Here is a 17685-nt window from a genome sequence, read left to right as displayed (position 1 = left end):
TTTCCAGCCTCACAAGATGCAGAACAAATGTTGCACAGCCAAGTATTCTGAGCTTCTGGGCTGCGATCAAGGCATAGGCTGCCAGTGATGGTCAAGAAGATGGGAAGAGGGTTGTCTGGAATGGGCTGGTGATTCTAGCTTATTAAATATGTGAATTTGAATGTGTAGTGACCATGCCCCTCACATGGTTCATTAAGGGTGTAAATAATGACCCTAACCTTCTTCTTTCCACCTCTTTTCCAGTTATTCCTAGAGTGGTACTAGCAGGATCCAGCACGTAATTCAGACCAACCCACAGTTCTGGAAAGGGGGCCTGGTCCAAAGGGACTGCAGAGATGAGAATGAGATTGGGAGGATACGGGTGTGTGTTGGTGTGGAGAGGGGGAATATTTGCTCCTTAACTCAATCTCCTTCCTGAGCCACAAAGTGAACAATTCTTGGCACTCTTAGAGGTAGAATGTTAAAGTTCACTGGCAAACTGAACTGTCAGTATCCTTCATAGCTAACAGGAACCTGCCCATTTTGCTGAGCCTCCTATTCCTGGTGCAGCTGCGGAACAAGGGCATGAGGGAGCTGGACAGCACAGACTTCAAGCTGCTTCACCAGGGTGAGTTTGTGTGCATCCATCTTCTCCCAGGGGGCTTTGATCTATTTCAGTAGTTAGTACATACCATGATTAGGGGATGATTCTTCATCTTTTGAGAGGTGTGCCTTGCATTACACTTACTGTTGTTTTAAGATACCTCCATAGCCAAAGTGTTGCAAAGAGCTCTTGTTACCAGTTTAGGCAACAAAATACATTTTTCTGCCTCTTGCTTTTGCAATACATTTTTCTGTTTGAAAACCTCAGAAGGTGGTTGAAGTACTCTTATGGCCATGACTTGATTTCAGAGCCTGTGACTGTTGTTGATGTGATACATGCTGTGCTGATGTGCTCTGCGTATCATCCTTCCCTATCCATTCTTGTTGTGTTGTGGTTTAGCCCAGCAGGCATCCAAAGATCACACAGCTCACACCCCCTCCAAGTGGGATGAGGGAGATACTGGAAACAAAACAGAACCCATGGCTTGAGATAAAAACTATTTACTGAGACAGAAGGGGAAAGTGGAAACAAATATGCAACGATAACAACATATAAATACCCACAATGCAATTACTCACCACCTGCCAACTGACACCCTGCTACCAGCACAAAGTCTCACCACCCACCTGACTGATGTGCAACAACCCCTGAGCAGCGGCTGCCCCCAACCAACTCCCCACAGCTTTACGGCTTTCCACATGATGTTACTTGGTATGGAACAACCCTGTGCCTGATTCAGGCAAGCTGTCTCAGCTCCACTGTTTTGGCTGAAACCAGGACACTTGCTAGCACAGCACTGAGATCCTGGCCCCAGGGGTGTCCTGTGAACCAGCCAGCAGGGACCAGCAGCCTAGTGTACCCAGACTTCCCCTGGGGTGTGAATCCAGATTATATTGGTCCCAGCCCTCGGCAGGACTTGCCTGCTCCACCCCAGAGACAAAGAGAGGAGTGTGTTTGTTTATTTCACATATGCTGACCTGCTCTTGTCTGCTGATTGTTAGTGGATGACTTCTCCTCTCTTACCTGGCAATTGGAGATTCGTGCAGGCCATCAATGAAGGATACTAGAAGAGTGTTCAGCTGATCCATTTTCTCACCTCTTTCTGCTCTGTCAAATTGATTTCTACAGAAGACTTTGAAGGGCTATCACTTTGAATTAGAAATGTTCCATGTCTCAAGGCTGCCTGTGTTGTCCTTGTAAGGAAGCAGTGTTTCTCAGACATTCATTAGCCAAGGGAACTGGGACTGTGAAAGAATCACGTCTTTTTTATACCAGCTCTTCTTAGCCTCTGTAATTTCAGAGCACAGCTTAGCTGCTCTCAGAAGTCACAAGCTCCTTCTGCTTTTTCTTTCTGTTCTTTTTGGTTTTTTCTTCAACACAACTCTCTCTCTGCTCCAGCCACTCCTTTGTTCCCTGTTTTACTCCTCAGTCTGTGTTCTTGAAGGAAGAGTGCTCTTCTCTGATGAGGCCTACACAAAACCAGCCTGTAGATGGGAGGGGTGTAGGGAGGCATGTCGATCTGTATCTTTTTTTTTTTAATGAGAACTGCTTACTTAGAATTTAAGCTTTCCAAAAGATCTCTTGTGATAGTGCTGCTGAGCCCTGCAGTCCTGCATTTCCCTCACAAATTCTTGCTAAATGCTGTTCCTAAATGTCTGGTGCTTCCAGCAAGCACAGTGCGTTTATTACTTCTATGAGCAGTCTGTGAGGGTAGAGGAGCAGAGCTCTTCCTACCATCCTCTGGTCTGGTTATTGGTCACCATGTGAAATGGGCATGTGGCTTTTTATGGTCTACCTAGTATTAGGATCAGATTTGCTGAATGGAAATGAGTAACTTATCTAATAGTTTGTAGTTCTTGGATTCATCACTGCCCATTGTGGTGTATGCCCTTTAATATTCCCTTCTCTGTTCTCTGTTGTTTTTGTTGTTTGTTTTGTTTTGTTTTTGTTCCCCCTCCCCCCACACACACCTATTATCATCCTGCAATGTACTGTCTTATTTAAAGCAGACTCTCTAGGGCCTGTTGCTTTGTCTGTACCACGCTCTGTTTAATTCTGCTTCAGGTTGTGTTGCTCTTGTCTGAATTCACTCCCCGCTGACTGACTTCTTTCTTGTGCTGAGGTGCTGCATTATGTTGGTGTCTGTGTTACACATGTTCGTTTGTTTCCAGTCAGTAACCTCTGTGGGAAATGCAGGCCGAAAGACATAGACCTCCTGCAGCCATCCTTGAATTTTCTGTACTGTACCCTTCATCAGACAACACCTTGTAGTCAACAGAGAGGTGAGGCAAGATTGTATTGATCGGTGGGCTAATCTCTGCAGGGTTGTGGCTTGGCCATGAGAGATTGTATTCAAAGTGTCTCAGCAGGAAAGGTGGATTTTTCCCCTTTCTGATGCAGCATTACGGTTAACAAACAACACTTTGTGTTTGGGATGATTTTTTCTTTTTAGATTGAGGGTTTGGTTTTGTTTTTGCTGCCTTCTGATGATTCAGGAGTTGGCTGCTGAGAGGCAGAACTGCTGTATTTTTTTTTTCTTCATAAAACACAGCAGTGGGGCTTTGGTGCCTTGCTGAATTGTCCTGGTAGTTGCCATGGTTCAAAAAAATTAAACAATAATAGAGGCAGCAATAACCAACCTCCTAGCTGTGTTGGCTGAAGGCTGGTCATTTTATTAGCAGCCTGAGAGGTCGCTCGTGCTGTGGGAGATGAATACTGGTATAGCTGGACAGCCTCAGCTTGACCAGCTGTGGCAGCTAGGGCTGCCTCACAGCAGCAGGGGTGTGCTCTGCAGTTCTTTTCTGCTTGTCAAGCTGATTTAACCTGTGACATCCCATCAGCCTCTTTGATTCATAGTGCAGCAGCCCAGATGGGTCTGCCTCTGTGTTGCCAGTTCCTCTGCTTCCATTGCTGTAACCACTCCCACTGGGCACGTGCCACCATCCAGGAGTCAATGTAGAAGTAGTGCACTGGCCTCTTCTCTTGTTCAGCAATATCTTAAACCAGCTGGATGACCTTCACTTCTGCAAATTGCCTCAATTTCCTGTGCAGGAGGGAAGATTTAGATTAGATGCTGGGGGAAGTTTTTCACTGAGAGTGTGGTGAGGTGCTGGAACAGGTATCCCACAGAGGTTGTGGATGCCCAGTCCCTGTAGGTGTCCAAGGCCAGCTTGGATGGGGCCCTAGGCAGCCTGATTTAGTGTGTGATCTACTGGCTGGCAACCCTGCCCATGGCAGGGAGGTTGGAACTGAATGATCCTTGAAGTCCCTTACAACCCAAGCCATTCTATGATTCTATGATTATCATTCTGTTTCTCCCATACAGCAGTGGCAGTGCTGCTCTCCAACGTGTCCTTGCTTGAGCTCCTCCAGAAGCTTTTGGAGTGCACCTGGATGTGGTCTTTTCCCTCTGAACCTACTTACCTGTCGTCTGAAGATGCCTTGCTAAGCTCAGGATGGCTGCTGGCTGCTTCCCTCTTAATTTATCAGCATCGTTACAACACTGAGGTTAGAGCCATTCTAGTGTTCAGATACATGGATTTGTATCCATGACTTTAAAAAATAATTCTTCCTTAGCAGGGGAAAGTTGTTTGTTTTGGCCTGGAATCTGCTTGTCCTTGTTGCTTTTTTATTACTGACTACAAGTTACTCCTTACTGCATTTCTCCAGCTGGACTGGAAGCTAGCATGTTGCTGAAGGGTGAGACACAAATCACTGCAGTTAGAGATGGGCAGAAATGCTGGGGTTTGGGGGGTGGGGAGGAAACACCATACCCAGCCCTCCAGGTCCAAGCCACTTTGTTCTTCAGAATAGAGCAAAATACATTTAAAAGTCTTTGTTAAGGGAAAACTAGGGGTGGGAGGAACAGCTCCCATGCTTTTAATTTTATTTTATTATATTTTTTTTGGTAGTAAAATGATCAATAATCACAGCCCAAACCTCTTATTGTCAAATAAGTACTTAATGTTAGCAAGATCATATGAATTTTAGGCAGCTGTCATTGTATTTGATGCTTTGCAGTCCAACAAGCAAGCTAGGCTGGAGTTGTCAGCTGCTATTGGAACTGGAGAGCTTTTCAATGCCCATGCAAGGCAGTAACACTTCCTTCTGAAGTATCTACCCAGGCCTGTCTTCCCTCTCTTGAGATGGAGTTAAATAGTGTGTCATGAGTTCTGAGCTCCACTTCTGTGGTTATGCCTAGTAGGGTATATTCTTTGGTGCATCTGCTCATGGATGATAAAGTCACGTTAAGGGCATGCATCCATAAGCACATGTAGGCAAAGATTGGTTTTTTAATGTTGAGGGAAGACTTTTGAAAAGACCAAAGTAGGCCGAGTCTGTACCTGTTACTTGGTGGCTGTGCTGCCTCTGGTTAAGTGTCATGGTGGACTTGTAGGGACCATCAGCTGTGTGAGTGTATGGGAAGATCTTCCTGTCTCTGCTTTATTAACTGCTGAGCACAATTTACATTCTCAGTTTTCAGGTCAGGGTTGTGTCTGAATGGTCAGTGTTGTGCCAGTCCCAAAGGGACTTTGTTCAGGTGACTAGTATTGAGTTTCATCTTCTGGGATTGACTCTCAGGTCATATTGATCCTTGAAGTGCAATCATTTAGTGGCTTACAAGCTTGTTTGATTTCATCAGTACCTTACTGGCTCGATATGCTATGATCTGCAATCCAGAATCCTCCTTGAATCAGAGACGTGCAAAGAAATTACAGATACAGATGGCAAATTGAAGTGGTTCAAGGATGTTTGAGTGTTTCTAATCTTCAGCACTTCTGAGCTTCAGTGTTTCTAATCTGCTGAGAGGAAGAAAAGAGGATAGGAGGAGTCACTTTGCTGCTTTCTGCTGCTCAGTGTTGCTAAAGCTACAACAGAGCTACTTGGGGGCCTCTGTAGAGAGCCCTTGTGATTGCGAACGTGGCCAGGCTGTATTTCTGAGCCTGAAATTCATGGTTCCAAAAATGTGAGTTGCCCATATTCACCTCAGGTGTGCATTAATAATGAAGACTTGCCTGGCCATAGCAAGTTTGTGTCTTAGCTGTGTTACTGCTAGTGACTTTAGCACAAGCCTGTGGGTAAAGATGGGTCATAGGTGGTAGGCTACTAAAGGCTTTGGCTTGCCAGTGCTTGGACAAGTAGCAAGAGCCACTCTGCTACAGCAGGTACTCCTAGCTCTTGTATTGAACATTCCTCTTTTCACAAAGATGGATGGAAAAAATCAGTTCCGTGATCCTGATGCCCATGCTCCCATGCCACCTCTCTGCTTGCTGAAGAGAGCAAGTTTGAACCCCTCTGGGGCTCTGCGATCCTTCATACCATCCCTGCTTGAATGGCTGCTCTGTGGGGGTAACGGTATTGCAGACTTCCCTCTCAAGCCCACCTTTCCTGTATCCCCTTGTTCCCAAGTTCCTAGCCTCCTCTGCCTCCTTTATGTAAGCCTTCATGTATGTATGTATGCTCATCTGTAAGGAGCTTCTTAGCCTTAGGCTCTCTGCAGGCTCCGCATGCTGAGCAGGCAGGACCAGAGCCTTGTTGTCACTGCTGGCTTTTGGCTGCCTGGCTCACTGGCTGACGGACAGTCAAGTTTGGTGATGGCTGTTGCCATTTTTCTTCATTTCATTCTCTTGCAGGTTCACCAGACACTCTCTGTAGACCTAAGACAAGTCCTGAATGCAGTCATCTTCAGGAATAAGAAGCCAGTCCTGCTGTTAGGTATTTTGTCTCTGTTGCCAGGATTTACCTGGGAGCAGCTGCTTATATGATGTTACAGGCAAGAAGGGAGGTATGGTGACCATGGGATGGGAAGGTGCAGGTGTTGGTAATCTGGAAGCTTTGAGACTAGATAACAGATTGTGAGAAGAGGCAAAGGGAGTCTGCAATTCTGCCGTCTGTTTGGACAACTCTGTCCTGGCTGACAGAGACATCTGGAACTGAGTGTGAACTGGGATAGCGTTACGTGTGGTGGAGGTGAACAAGGGAACTTGCTGCCATTCCTGCCTGCTGTTGTGAGCAGGTGCTGGGCAATTCCACTGGGCCCATAAGTCCAAATTTTCTCTCCTCACCTCTCTCATGCTATTGCACAGGCACCAACACACAGGGCAGGGGAGAGGAAAGCACTGACATATCACTGTGGCTCCCTGTCTAGTGAGCATCGTGCAGTTCCTGAGAGCCATCCTGCAGCAGAACTTCTCCTCCCTGCTGGTGACTGTTGTACAAAACACAGCCCAAGGTGCTACGCAACCACAGCCATTGTCACTGGAGGATGCTGCCTTGCACCCCCTCACCACGCAGCAGGTCTTCTCCCTTGTTGTCAGCCTGCAGAACCTTTTGGTGCATGTCTACTTGCAGGTATATAAAACACCAATTTTGGAACAACACACATGAACTAACCTGAGGAGAAATCACCCTATTGCAGAATGAAAGGGGTCTGCCTTTTCTTTCCTTCTGCCTGCGTTTTGCACCCCATATAGACATGTGATGAGGAGGAGGGAAAGTGCTCTTGCTGCAGTGTGCAAGGCGTAGTGTAGTGTGGAAGAATGTAAATCAAGCTATGTAGAACTCCCTGCTGCTGAACTGGAGAGCTTAAATTTTGTGTGCTGATGACAATCTCTGTTACCCATCTCCTGCTCTGTGGGGGCTCCACACCCATAGGGACAGAGGTGGGAGAAACATATCAAATCTCAGTCCCTCCTCTACAGCCCTGGCAAGGTACTTTGGGGGAAAAGTACATCGGCTTACATTTAGTCACTCAAGTGATGTTGGGCTCCAGGGGATAGTACATCGGTTTACATTTAACTCTCTTAAGCAACACTGGGCTCCTATCTTTATACTTTGGGGACAGTTACTTAATTTTTTCGTCTCAGAATAAGTACTCATGCTTTTGTCTGGCTCCTTGACATGACAGATAATTTGCAGTACGTTACATCCTGTGAAGGAGGTGAAGGCTGTTATTTTCCTGTGCTGCATGCTCTTCAGAGCCTGCCACTTTATGAATTTTCCTCTTGCGGTAGCTGTTGACTGCTTGTTTTTTCTTCTTTTTTCTCCCCTCTTGGGATTCCAGAAAGACTTACTGCTTTCTCAAGCTGTGGTTGCCTGCCTGGAAACGTTACTGGAATACCTGTATGTGAGGAACCAGGATGTTGGTAAAGTCTTCCCGTCCTTCCTTCTACTGGTTTCCCTCTTGCAGTGATTTTGGGCTCTTTGATCTCCATCCTGTAATGCCTTGGAGCATATGCCTAATGTGTTTATGCCAAACAAGAAGAATTATTTGTGTGATCAAAGTTAATCACGTGCTTTGTGGGATGAAATGACAGTGCCTGGTTCCCCTGTAGGAGTCAGCCCTCACTTGGGCTGTGAATACCAAGATGTTCTACAGAAGAAAATAGTCACTACCACCCCACGCCCTAATATGATAAGAGCAAAAGATGTAGGAAATGAAGCAATATAAGAGTAGTTAGTCTTTCACTTCCAGGCCGATTTAGCAAACCTTTAGACCATAAATATAGAGGAGGAAGGCTCTGAATATGATGCATCTTCCATGCAGAGATGTTGGCCACAGTTTGTCCCTAAGGGATGTGAAGGGAGAAGAGAGTTAGTAAACAGCCTCAGAGAATGGAAGCTGGAAATTCTATATTTCCAGGGGCAAATACAGACCTTGGTTTCAAGAGTCCATGTCAGACCAAATGTATACCATATCAGCAGTATAACATATGACAGCGTTGTACAGTTGAGGGAAGAGAAGACCATTCTGCTCATTGTCAGCCTCCTGTCACAAAGTAGAGATGCTGGCTGTGTTCATTAAACAGAAAGTTAGTTCTCTGTACTCTGATCTGTTCAAATCAGTCATGTAAATGCAGAGAAAGAGGGGAATGGAGTGAACGAGTGCCAGACAAAAAAAAAAAGACCTTGTTGGGAGAGAGGAAACTGTTGAATGAAAATATAGTAGTGCAGATGAATGACAGCCAGTAGCTGAAGGGAATCTTAAGAGGCTTGTTATGAGGACATTGCAATGATTTGGGATTAAGATAACAAAATGTTTCAGCTGAACCCTTCAGTTTGGCTGCCTAAATTCTTACCGTGGTGCAGTTCACAGCACTGACAACAAGAGTCTCCTTATTCTCCGCCAACACTTTACTTGATTTTTTTTTGGTGTTGCTTGACCGTGGACAAGATTGTTGTAGTGGCATCAGGGAGGTTATGCGACTGCCAGTGGAAAAGGGATATATCTAAAGCAAAGGGCTCAAACCCATTGGTGAACTGTCAAGGTATAGCAAGTTATATCAGCTGACCTGTTCTAATTGTCCATCACATGCTTTCAACCAGCAATAAGTACAAGGTAATGCAACGTTGGAGTTCAGTGAGAGATTTCGTACTGTCACAGATGGTGACCTTGAGTCTAACCTCTGTTTATCATCTACAGTTCTAATTAGGAACATTTTCTCTACTGATTGTTCGCATTGCTGCCATCAGCCTGGCTGGTCCCTATAGTATGCTCTCTGATGCAGATCCAGGCTCAGTTTTTGCAGCTTATGTTATAGGTCTTCCTTCATTACCCAAGGAGTATTCTGCAGCTAAATAAAACCCGTGGTCAGGAACCTTGTCCTCATATTGAAACCAGAGGGTATTATTTTTAAAACCTTGGGCTAAAGATATCCCCTTTCTATTTTATGACATGAACCCCAGGAGAAGGTTTCTCTTCCTGTACAAGCACAAAGGTGGACAAAATGCATTTTCTGTTTTAAAAAGCTGTTAAGCTTTTGTCCTCATGACTAAACTCTTGCCCAAAGAGTGACAGATTTTAAAGCAAGTAAGTACAGAGCAAAATACCCCCCTTAGTGTTTCACAGCTTGGGGTCTAGAAACAGAAATACAAGGTCAGAGTTGAAGACTCCTTTTTCAGGTCCAGCCTGTCGCTTGCCAGATTTTAAAGCTGTCTTTCAGTGGATTCTCCTTCTCTCCCAGCACTACATGTTGCTTCACAGCCCTGGCACCGATTCCTGCTCTTGACACTGCTCAGTGGGAGCCAGAAGTCCATTCTGCAGCCAGAAATTCTCAGGCTCATGACTTTGGTGAGTGAGGGCAGGGTAGGCTGTTCTGTTTTACTTCTTTGTTGGTACAGTGCATCTGAGTTGGTTACTGGAACTTACTTCCTGCACACACACAATCTTGGATACTGCTGTGGTTTTGTCCATCACTGTATTTCTATCCTATAATGATTATACTTTGAAGTGAGTTTCCTTTCCACACTGTGCAGAAACTGACTGCTCTTAGTGAGCACATCCTGTTCTTTTGGTGTTTGTAGCACTGATTTGCATCACCTAGGACCCCTGGGGAGGAGAGGGAAAGACTACAGAGAATGTGCAACTGCTGTTGTCAGCATGAGAGTGTGCTGTGGCTCTTTGGAGAGCAGGGCTTTGCATGGCCTCACAGCTTCTCTCCCTGTCCTTGGCCTTACAGGCCTGACTTTTCAGGTCAGGGAACTACTACAGTGTATGACCCCAGTGCATCTGGGGCCTATGAGCAGGAGAGGGAGTGTACTCCTACCCAACAGAAACACTGATGATAAAGCCCTCATAGCAGTACATGAGAGGAAAGGGTTATTTATGTGAACTTTCTTTCTCCAAATAGATGATGTGTCTGTCGATCTTTGTTATTCTTGATGCACTTTAAAGAGATACTGGGTTCATTTTGATTCTTGCCTGACCTAAACCAAAACAAGTTACAAGTCAGAGCACCACCAACATGGATATTTGCACTGGTTCTGTCAGAAATGGTATAAAATCAGGCCTGTGATTAGCGTGCTGCAGGATCCTTTAACACAGAAGAGGTCTTTTCAGGTGATGAATCGCTATTGGAGTCTGTGGGTCATTCACTCACTAATTAATGCCTCTCATTTCCTTTGTTCAAGTTTCTGAAATATCAGAGCAGCAATATCATTTCTCAAAAAGAAATTGGCCAGATTCTCCAGGAAGTGGCAGAAGCCAACTTAGTAGAGCTGCCAGAGGCCACATCTCGGGCTCTTCACCTCTTCCTCTGCCAGGTAAGAAAGCAGTGACTGCCTAGGAAAGTGAGAAGGGAGTTCCATAGGGGGTTGCTTCAGCCTTTGATGGGGAGCCATAAGCTTCCTTTGAGGCTATAGTGAGATGATGAGGAATCCTGCAGCTGCTTGCTTGGCCTTGAGTGGTGAAATGAGAACATGACTGATGCCAGCAGCTGCCTGAACTGTGTTGTCAGTACTGTCATGGGCTCCTTGATCAAAGTTTGGAGGTCTCATTGCTCTGGCTGGAGATGCAGGAGGGAAGTGTGAAAGAACAACAGTTTGCTTTTCATCTGGAAACCATTCCTTCTCCTGACTGCTCAGATTCAGAGCAGCCGTTGTCAGGTGGAGCCAGTGCAGGCACGGACCATTCAGACCTTGCTGGAGCACCTTCCACAGCAGACGAACACCTGTGCAAAACATCAGGACATTGTGTATCCTTTTGCTGGGCAAATGCCTTTGATAAGAAAAGTGAGGGCGGGAGCTGTAACAGAAGTAGAAGGGATACTTAATCTGCTGCTCCTGACCATTTTCAGCCAAAGGCAAACAGTGCAAAAAGTTGGCTAACTTTGAGATGAAATACCTCAACATTCTCAAATTTGAGAAGACGTCTGGGAAATGAAGAGGTATTTGGGATGAAAGATGGCTGTCTGTGCCGGGATTGCATTAATCTGTAAGGCAGAGATGGTGTAATGAAAGAGGGGCAGGCTGGGGCGCCTGTTGACTTCAAAGCAGAAGCGATTCCCATATTGATTTCCCTGGGGGCTGAGCAGCCACTTAACCTCTGTCTGTGAGCTAACTAGCACTGCTAAGCGTGTGAAGTCGTGGCAACCCAAAGGTAACTCGAACACTTTTAAAGTACAGCAGGTGTTCAGAAACTGCTGAGTGGAGTTACTGAATTTCTTTTTGCTCCACCTGAGCAGTGGAGTCCCCTGCTGAGAACCAAATCCTCTTCTTCTGCACGGATGGGAGGGAGGAGCAACTCCCAGACTTCTTTTGGGGAAAGAGGGAACCTGATGCCCGTGCTAAATTCAGTACTGTTTATGTCTGAAACTGCCTTCCTGTTATCATCGTGCCGTGTTGCATCGAATAGGTAGCAGATATGGAATGGGCCCCAGCAATGATTTCCTGTTGGGTGGGGGACTTCCTCCCTTGTGCCTGCGGGGTGACGCTGTCCTCAGCCATGGGCAGCGTCCGTGGCAGGTGAGGTGTGCATTATCTGTGAGCAGTGGTTTATCCTCATGCCCAGTCCTTGTGTGACACTGCCTCTCTGCAGTGGGAAGCTCGGGGTGGAAGTTCTCATGGTCAAGACCACGTAAGCCCCATCAAGTTCCTCTTTGCTGGTCTGTATAGGGGTGAGAGGGGTGGACAGAAGTCTTGTTACATTGCTGGAGTAGTTTGGATACCTCTGTTCTATCAAGAAAAAGCTTTCTTCGGGTTCACCCGCATAAACATTCCCCATGGGTTGGTGAGATTTCCATGGCAGTTTAGTAATGACACGATGATACTTATGGGTCCCTTCCAACTCGGGATGTCCTAAGACTCTACCTACCTCCTGTCAGCACTGTGTCAAATGTGGGAATTCCAGTGTCGTGCTGGAGTTTCAGCTCTGCCTTCCCTTTGTTTTCCACTCATGCCATCAATGACAGATGTGTGGGCAGTGTGACGATAGCCCTGCCACAGTGAAGACTGAAATGACAAGATGGGGTACACGCAACAGAGTGATGAGGAAAGAACAGAATGGGAGGTGGCACCCTGCCATTTGCTCCTTGTAGGCTGTAGAGAGGAAGCGGCCCAAGGAAGTCAGTTTGTTGTTAAGTTTTTGTTGAATATCGTTCATAAAGCACAGTTTCTTAAACAGTTCCTCTTTTTGTGTTCCGTGTGGGACGCCGCTTAGCTGACACTCTGCAGACAGTAAACTACAGCACTGCTGGATGGTGGGTGAGGTGCTCTCCATCTGCCTTGCTGGGGGATGGCGCCATCCTTGTTCTGCCCTTCCCACGGGCCAGCAGGGGCTGAGGAACGAGCTGTGTCCCGCTGGGAAGGGGAGAATCAGAGAATTGTTTGATCTGGGAGGGACCTTCAAAGGCCATCCGGTCCAACCCCCCCCGCAATGAACAGGGACACCCGCAGCTCCATCAGGGTGCTCAGAGCCCCTCCAGCCTGACCTTGGATGTCTCCAGGGATGGGGCGTCCACCGCCTCTCTGGGCAACCCGTGCCACTGCCTCACCATCCTGATTGTAGACAACTTCTTCCTTACAGCCCCTCTAAAGCTCCCCTCCTGTCGTTTAAAACCATTTCCCCTTGTCTTATCCTAGCAGACTCTGTTAAAGAGTCTGTCCCCTTCTTTCTTATAGCCCCCCCTTAGATACTGAAGGGCTGCTCTCAGGTCTCCCCGGAGCCCCAGCTCCCAGCCCGTGCTCGCAGGGAGGCGTTCCATCCCTCGGATCGTTTCTCTGGCCCTCCTCTGGACACGCTCCAACAGGTGCACGTCTCTCCTGCTCTGAGGACTCCCCATCTGGCCGCAGCACCCCAGGTGAGGTCTCACAGCGCAGAACAAAGAGGCAGCATCCCCTCTCTCTCCCTGCTGGCCGCGCCGCTCCGGCCGCAGCCCGAGGTACGGCGGCCGGCGGGGCGGTGCGGGAGCTCAGGAAGTGACACGGCGGGGCGGGGCGGGAGGCGGCGGCGGCATGGCAGCGCGGTGCTTCTGAGCGCCGCTCCCGGCCCCGCTCCCGGCCCGCAGGTAGGGGCTCGGGGCCGGCCGGGTCGGGGCGGCGCGGGGCGGGCCGGGCGGGTCAATGCGGGGCGGGCGTGCGGCGGCCGCTCCGCGGGGCCGGGCCGGTGCCGGGTGCCGCAGGGGAGCCGCGGGCTGCCGCCGTGAGCTGCCCCGCACGGCCACGCGTTGGCCGCTTCCCGGAGGACTGTGGCACCCTCCGTGCGCGCGAGAGAGAGGCGGCCCGGAGCGCTCAGCCCTGGCCAAGCGCCGCTTGGAAGAGGAACTCCGTCTCCCTGAGCCCGCAGCCGTGCGGAGCTGCCGAGCCCTCCGCAGGCAGCTCTGCGGCTGGCGGAGATCGCCGAGCTGTGCCGCTCGTGTCCCCGCAGTACGTGTCCGAGGTCGGCGGGTGAGGGACCCGGAGGCGAGCAGATGCGGCCGTGCCGTCGCTGTTCCGCTCGAGCATCTCCGCTGGAGCGTCCGGCTGGGGCTCCGCTGGAGATGCCGCCGGAGCAGTCCGACACCCCGCTTAACTCGTGAAGCTTTCGGTCCGGGCTGTGACATGAGATTGAGCCACGTACGTCTGACGGTGCGGGGATGGGCTCCCGGCGGCGCAGCCACCCGTCGTTCCCCCGCTGTGTGCTTCTGCACCGAGGAGGGGAAGGGGGGCAGTGCCGGGCCGGTCTCCGAGGTGCTCTGTTGGGATGCAGCTCCCCCGGGAGAATCTATAAAGTCATTAATAACGCGTTAACGGGAAGCGCTAAGTGTCTGCAACGGAGCGGCTGTCGCGCCTTTGGAAAAGCACGGCTAAATTAAGAGAATGGGAGACGGCGAGGCGGACGGGTGAGCTCTGTGTGCAGCAGGCAGCTGGCCGGGACTGCTGGGGATCACGGGGGAACTGCTCCCCATCTGCTGCACAGGACGGGCCGTGGCAGCCCGGTGCTCGGTGTGCAAAGAGGGGAGCAGCTCTGCAGCGTTTCTCTTCACCCTGAGCGGGTGTGAAGACACGAGGAAGGGCTCTCGGAGAGCGCGGAGGAACATCTGCATGGAGGGTTTTGCTAGCCTAGAGAAGGGGGGTCGTCGTTTGGGTCATGACCTCATGGCCGAGCCACAGCCGGTGTTCGGATTGCTTAAATTAGGGAAGATTCAGGCAAATCTTCCCCGGTTCTGTGGTGTAGTCTGTGCTGGAGTGTGCATATGGTGTGCGAGCTGCTGGGGCTCCGGTGGTGCAGGAACACACCACGTTGCTTTTGGCACGGGAAGCACTGGAGGGGGCTGCTCAGCCGTGGTGGAGCCCCCGTCCCTGGGGGTGTTCAGGAGATGTGTGGACGTGGCGCTAATGGATGTGGTTTATTGACAGGACTTGGTCGGTTACGTTGATGATTCAACTTGGTGATCCCAGCACTGCTGTGTGTGAGCAGGGGATGGCGGTGGGTGTGCAGCGAGGACACGGGAACCTTAGCTCTGACCTGGCAGTGGCTGCTTTGTCACCGGTTTTGGGCCCGGTGGGCCAGCAGGACTCCTGTGGGGAACATCTCTGCATTGTCACTGGCTTTGTCTGTTTCGTTCCAGGCTGTGGCCTCCACGATGGATTTCCTCTGGATCTGCCTCATCCTGTTGGCGGTGGTGCTGCCCGAGGGCAGCCTGGCAGACCTGGAGAAGCAAAGGATGGGCTCTGGATTGGAGATCTGTATCCTTTCCCGTAGTGCCATGCCTCTGTCACGCTCACACCTGAGGAGGTCAGGGAACACTTGCATGTGAGGACGTGGCACAGAGGGGATGGAGGAGAGAGGAGGGAAGGGCCCTAAGGCTATGCTTATTGCAAACGACGAGGGAACAAGCTGAACAAAGTGTCACGTGGCTGCTGGGCATGACCTTGAGCAACCTGATGTGGCTTTGGTCCTGCCTGGATCAGGGCTGGCACTGCACACCTCCAGGGCCCCATATTGCCACCTGCTAGTTCTTGGGCAATACGAAGCAGCAGTCCCTGCTCAAATGCTGCCCCAGCATCAACCAGCACTGCCGAGCACTTTCCTCATCATCCTTCTGTGGGAGGGAGTTGCTAATGAGATGTCGGGGATGGTACTGAGGCGAGTTTCTCAGGTGGTGTCTGATGTTCTCCTCATGCAGTGCTCTTTCTTTCTGCTCCTGTGTGCTGGGTGTTAGCAAGCACCCTGCTGGGGTATCTGGAATCCCACCTCTTGGCCCCAATACCCCACTCCCAGAACTGGGCTAAGTCATTTTGGGAGCAGGCTGCGAGCATGCCCAGAGCCCCGCAGTGCCCTTGACAGCACTGCAGATAAGAAGCTGTTCGAGGTGAAGCGCAAGGACCAGATGAATGCCCTGAAGAACCTCATCGAGCTCAATGACATCAACCAACAGTATAAAATCATTGACATCATGCTCAAGGGACTCTTCAAAGTGAGTGTGGGATGGGCTCAGGGTGCCGTGGTGCAGGGGGATGGGTTTGGGGAGCACCTAGTGATGCTGGGGAGGGCAGGCAGGAGAAGTAGGGCTCATAGACGAGCAGGAAGGGGAAGGGAGGGACACAGCGGGGTACCCCGTGGGCTGAGAGGGCAGTGACCAAGGGCTCTTGCAGGTGCTGGAGGACTCCCGGGCTGTACTCATAGCTGCAGACGTGCCCCCGGATGGGCCTTTCCCCCAGGATGAGAAGCTGAAGGATGGTGAGTGCTCCATATCGCTTAACCCGCTTAGCTAGGCTCTCACAGCCTGCGTCCTCTCTCCCACTCCTGCTCTTGGGAGTTGTCCATCCATGTCCATCCTTGGTATCCCATAGCTGGTGATGCCCTGAAGCTGGCATTTTGGGGTGTGGGGGGTGTCCTGCTGACGGGGCTGGTTCCTCTCATCCTCAGCCTACTCCCATGTGGTGGAGAACACGGCCTTCTTCGGGGACGTCGTGCTGCGCTTCCCCAAGATTGTGCACCACTACTTCGACCGCAACTCCAACTGGAACAACCTGATCCGTTGGGGCATCGGCTTCTGCAACCTGACGGGTGTCTTTGAGCAGGGGCCTCACTCCCAGCTCCTGGGGCTGGTACGGCCCTGAGGTCACTTCTGGGGGTCCGCAGGGGGAAGGTGGCAGGCAGAGGAGTGGGGGCTGGTGGGGACTGAAGTGTTGGAGGGATGAGGGCTGGGAGGAGGCGGTGGTCACGGTCTCCCACAGGGGCTTTGCTTTGCTCCACAGATGGCTCAAGAGCTGGGAATCAGCGAGAAGTCCCCTAATTACCGCAATCCCTTCAAAGCTGACCACTCTGAGGTAGGGTGGCCAAGCCACACAGTCCCCCTTCTGTGACTCCACTGGGTTTTGGTTGGGTTTTGGTTGGACTTTGGAGGGTTTTTGTTGTGTTCCACTTGGGTTTTTACTGGGTTTTTGTTGGGCTTTGGAGGGTTTTTGCTGTGTTCTGCTTGGGTTTTTACTGTTTTTTAGGGGGGGCTTTGAAGGGTTTTGTTGGATTTTGAAGGGTTTTTGTTGGGTTTTGGAGGGTTTTTGCTGTGTTCTGGTTGGGTTTTGAAGGGTTTCTGTTGGGCTTTGAAGGGTGTTTGTTGGGTTTTGAAGGGTTTTTGTTGGGCTTTGAAGGGTTTTGTTGGGTTTTGAAGGGTTTTTGTTGGGCTTTGGAGGGTTTTTGTTGTGTTCTGGTTGGGTTTTTACTGGGTTTTTATTGGGTTTTGAAGGATTTTTGTTGGGTTTTGAAGGGTTCTGTTGGGCTTTGGAGGGTTTTTGTTGTGTTCTGGTTGGGTTTTTACTGGGTTTTTGTTGGGCTTTGGAAGGTTTTGGTTGTGTTCTGGTGGGTTTGTGGCGGTTTATGCTCCACAGGAGATGCCAGGCTCCAGCTCCACTCTCCCTCAAAACACTGAATTTGTCATTTCCTTCATACTTCCACCCCCTGCCCACCCCAGTTCTTCCCCAGCGCTGACACCTTCCAGAAGGCACTGCGTGAGGAGGAGAAGCGGCGCCGGAAGGAGGAGAAGCGCAAGGAGATCCGCAAGGGCCCGCGCATCTCTCGCTCGCAGTCTGAGCTGTAGGCCCGAGGGGGCCGGGACCTGCACCGATGCAGCCGCTCCCACCCATGGCTGGGCTGGGGATGCCCTGGCAGCCGCTTCTGTGAGTTTCGGGGTGGATTTTTGTTTTTCAGCCGATGCGGCCCAGTGGTCCCACGGCCCCGAAGCGGGGCTTATCCCCGAGCAGCGGGCGCTGGGGCGCCACACGTCAGATGTTTGCAGGGCCGTGCGCTGGGGACGGGGCGTGCGTTGTTTTTCTGGAATAAATCAGAACGGTTGTTATTTTTTTTACGACGAGGCTTCTTGCTCGCTGCCATGGAGAGGGCGGTG

At 50.2% G+C, this 17685-nt stretch overlaps 2 protein-coding genes across 23 annotated transcripts in view; both read left to right on the top strand.

The window, feature by feature from the left end:
- MEI1 (meiotic double-stranded break formation protein 1) overlaps nt 1–12481 on the top strand; it is a 36583-nt gene extending 24102 nt beyond the window's left edge. For 13 of the 16 annotated variants that reach the window (XM_040668832.2, XM_040668800.2, XM_046907480.1 and 10 more), the window contains 10 exons: nt 503–607; nt 2755–2865; nt 3909–4090; nt 6217–6298; nt 6732–6934; nt 7647–7728; nt 9547–9653; nt 10493–10624; nt 10946–11055; nt 12271–12481. In XM_040668832.2, the coding sequence (XP_040524766.1) occupies nt 503–607; nt 2755–2865; nt 3909–4090; nt 6217–6298; nt 6732–6934; nt 7647–7728; nt 9547–9653; nt 10493–10624; nt 10946–11055; nt 12271–12307 (1151 nt within the window). In that variant the 3' untranslated portion in view covers nt 12308–12481. Of the gene's footprint in view, nt 1–502; nt 608–2754; nt 2866–3908; nt 4091–6216; nt 6299–6669; nt 6935–7646; nt 7729–9546; nt 9654–10492; nt 10625–10945; nt 11056–12270 lie in introns of those variants that run through there. The other 3 variants (XM_040668763.2, XM_040668769.2, XM_040668862.2) reach the window with 3 other exon arrangements.
- An 810-nt stretch (nt 12482–13291) lies between these two features.
- Nucleotides 13292–17646, top strand: CCDC134 (coiled-coil domain containing 134). 7 transcript variants are annotated; one of them, XM_015289056.4, is made up of 8 exons: nt 13292–13365; nt 14696–14765; nt 14908–15025; nt 15635–15756; nt 15935–16019; nt 16209–16390; nt 16541–16612; nt 17254–17646. In XM_015289056.4, the coding sequence occupies exons 2-8, from the start codon at nt 14715–14717 to the stop codon at nt 17377–17379; spliced, it is 756 nt and encodes a 251-aa protein (XP_015144542.1). In that variant the 5' UTR covers nt 13292–13365; nt 14696–14714; the 3' UTR covers nt 17380–17646. The 7 variants fall into 7 exon arrangements, with proteins under 7 accessions (XP_015144542.1, XP_003640423.1, XP_015144536.1 ...); XM_046907555.1 differs by lacking the exon at nt 13292–13365 and adding an exon at nt 13699–13912; XM_416223.8 differs by lacking the exon at nt 13292–13365 and adding an exon at nt 13962–14178.
- Nucleotides 17647–17685: the final 39 nt, after the last annotated feature.

Source organism: Gallus gallus, chromosome 1 (assembly GCF_016699485.2).
Source record: "Gallus gallus isolate bGalGal1 chromosome 1, bGalGal1.mat.broiler.GRCg7b, whole genome shotgun sequence".
Lineage (NCBI taxonomy): Eukaryota > Metazoa > Chordata > Aves > Galliformes > Phasianidae > Gallus > Gallus gallus.
This window is presented reverse-complemented; position numbering and strand designations above follow the sequence as displayed.

Excerpts from the sequence above, each read along its gene's own strand:
- CCDC134 (XM_015289050.4), top strand. The coding sequence starts at position 13,421 with ATGCGGGGCGGGCGTGCGGCGGCCGCTCCGCGGGGCCGGGCCGGTGCC. Across the intron at positions 15,757-15,934 it reads TGCTCAAGGGACTCTTCAAA|GTGCTGGAGGACTCCCGGGC; the intron begins GTGAGTGTGGGA and ends GGGCTCTTGCAG. Across the intron at positions 16,391-16,540 it reads ACTCCCAGCTCCTGGGGCTG|ATGGCTCAAGAGCTGGGAAT; the intron begins GTACGGCCCTGA and ends TTTGCTCCACAG.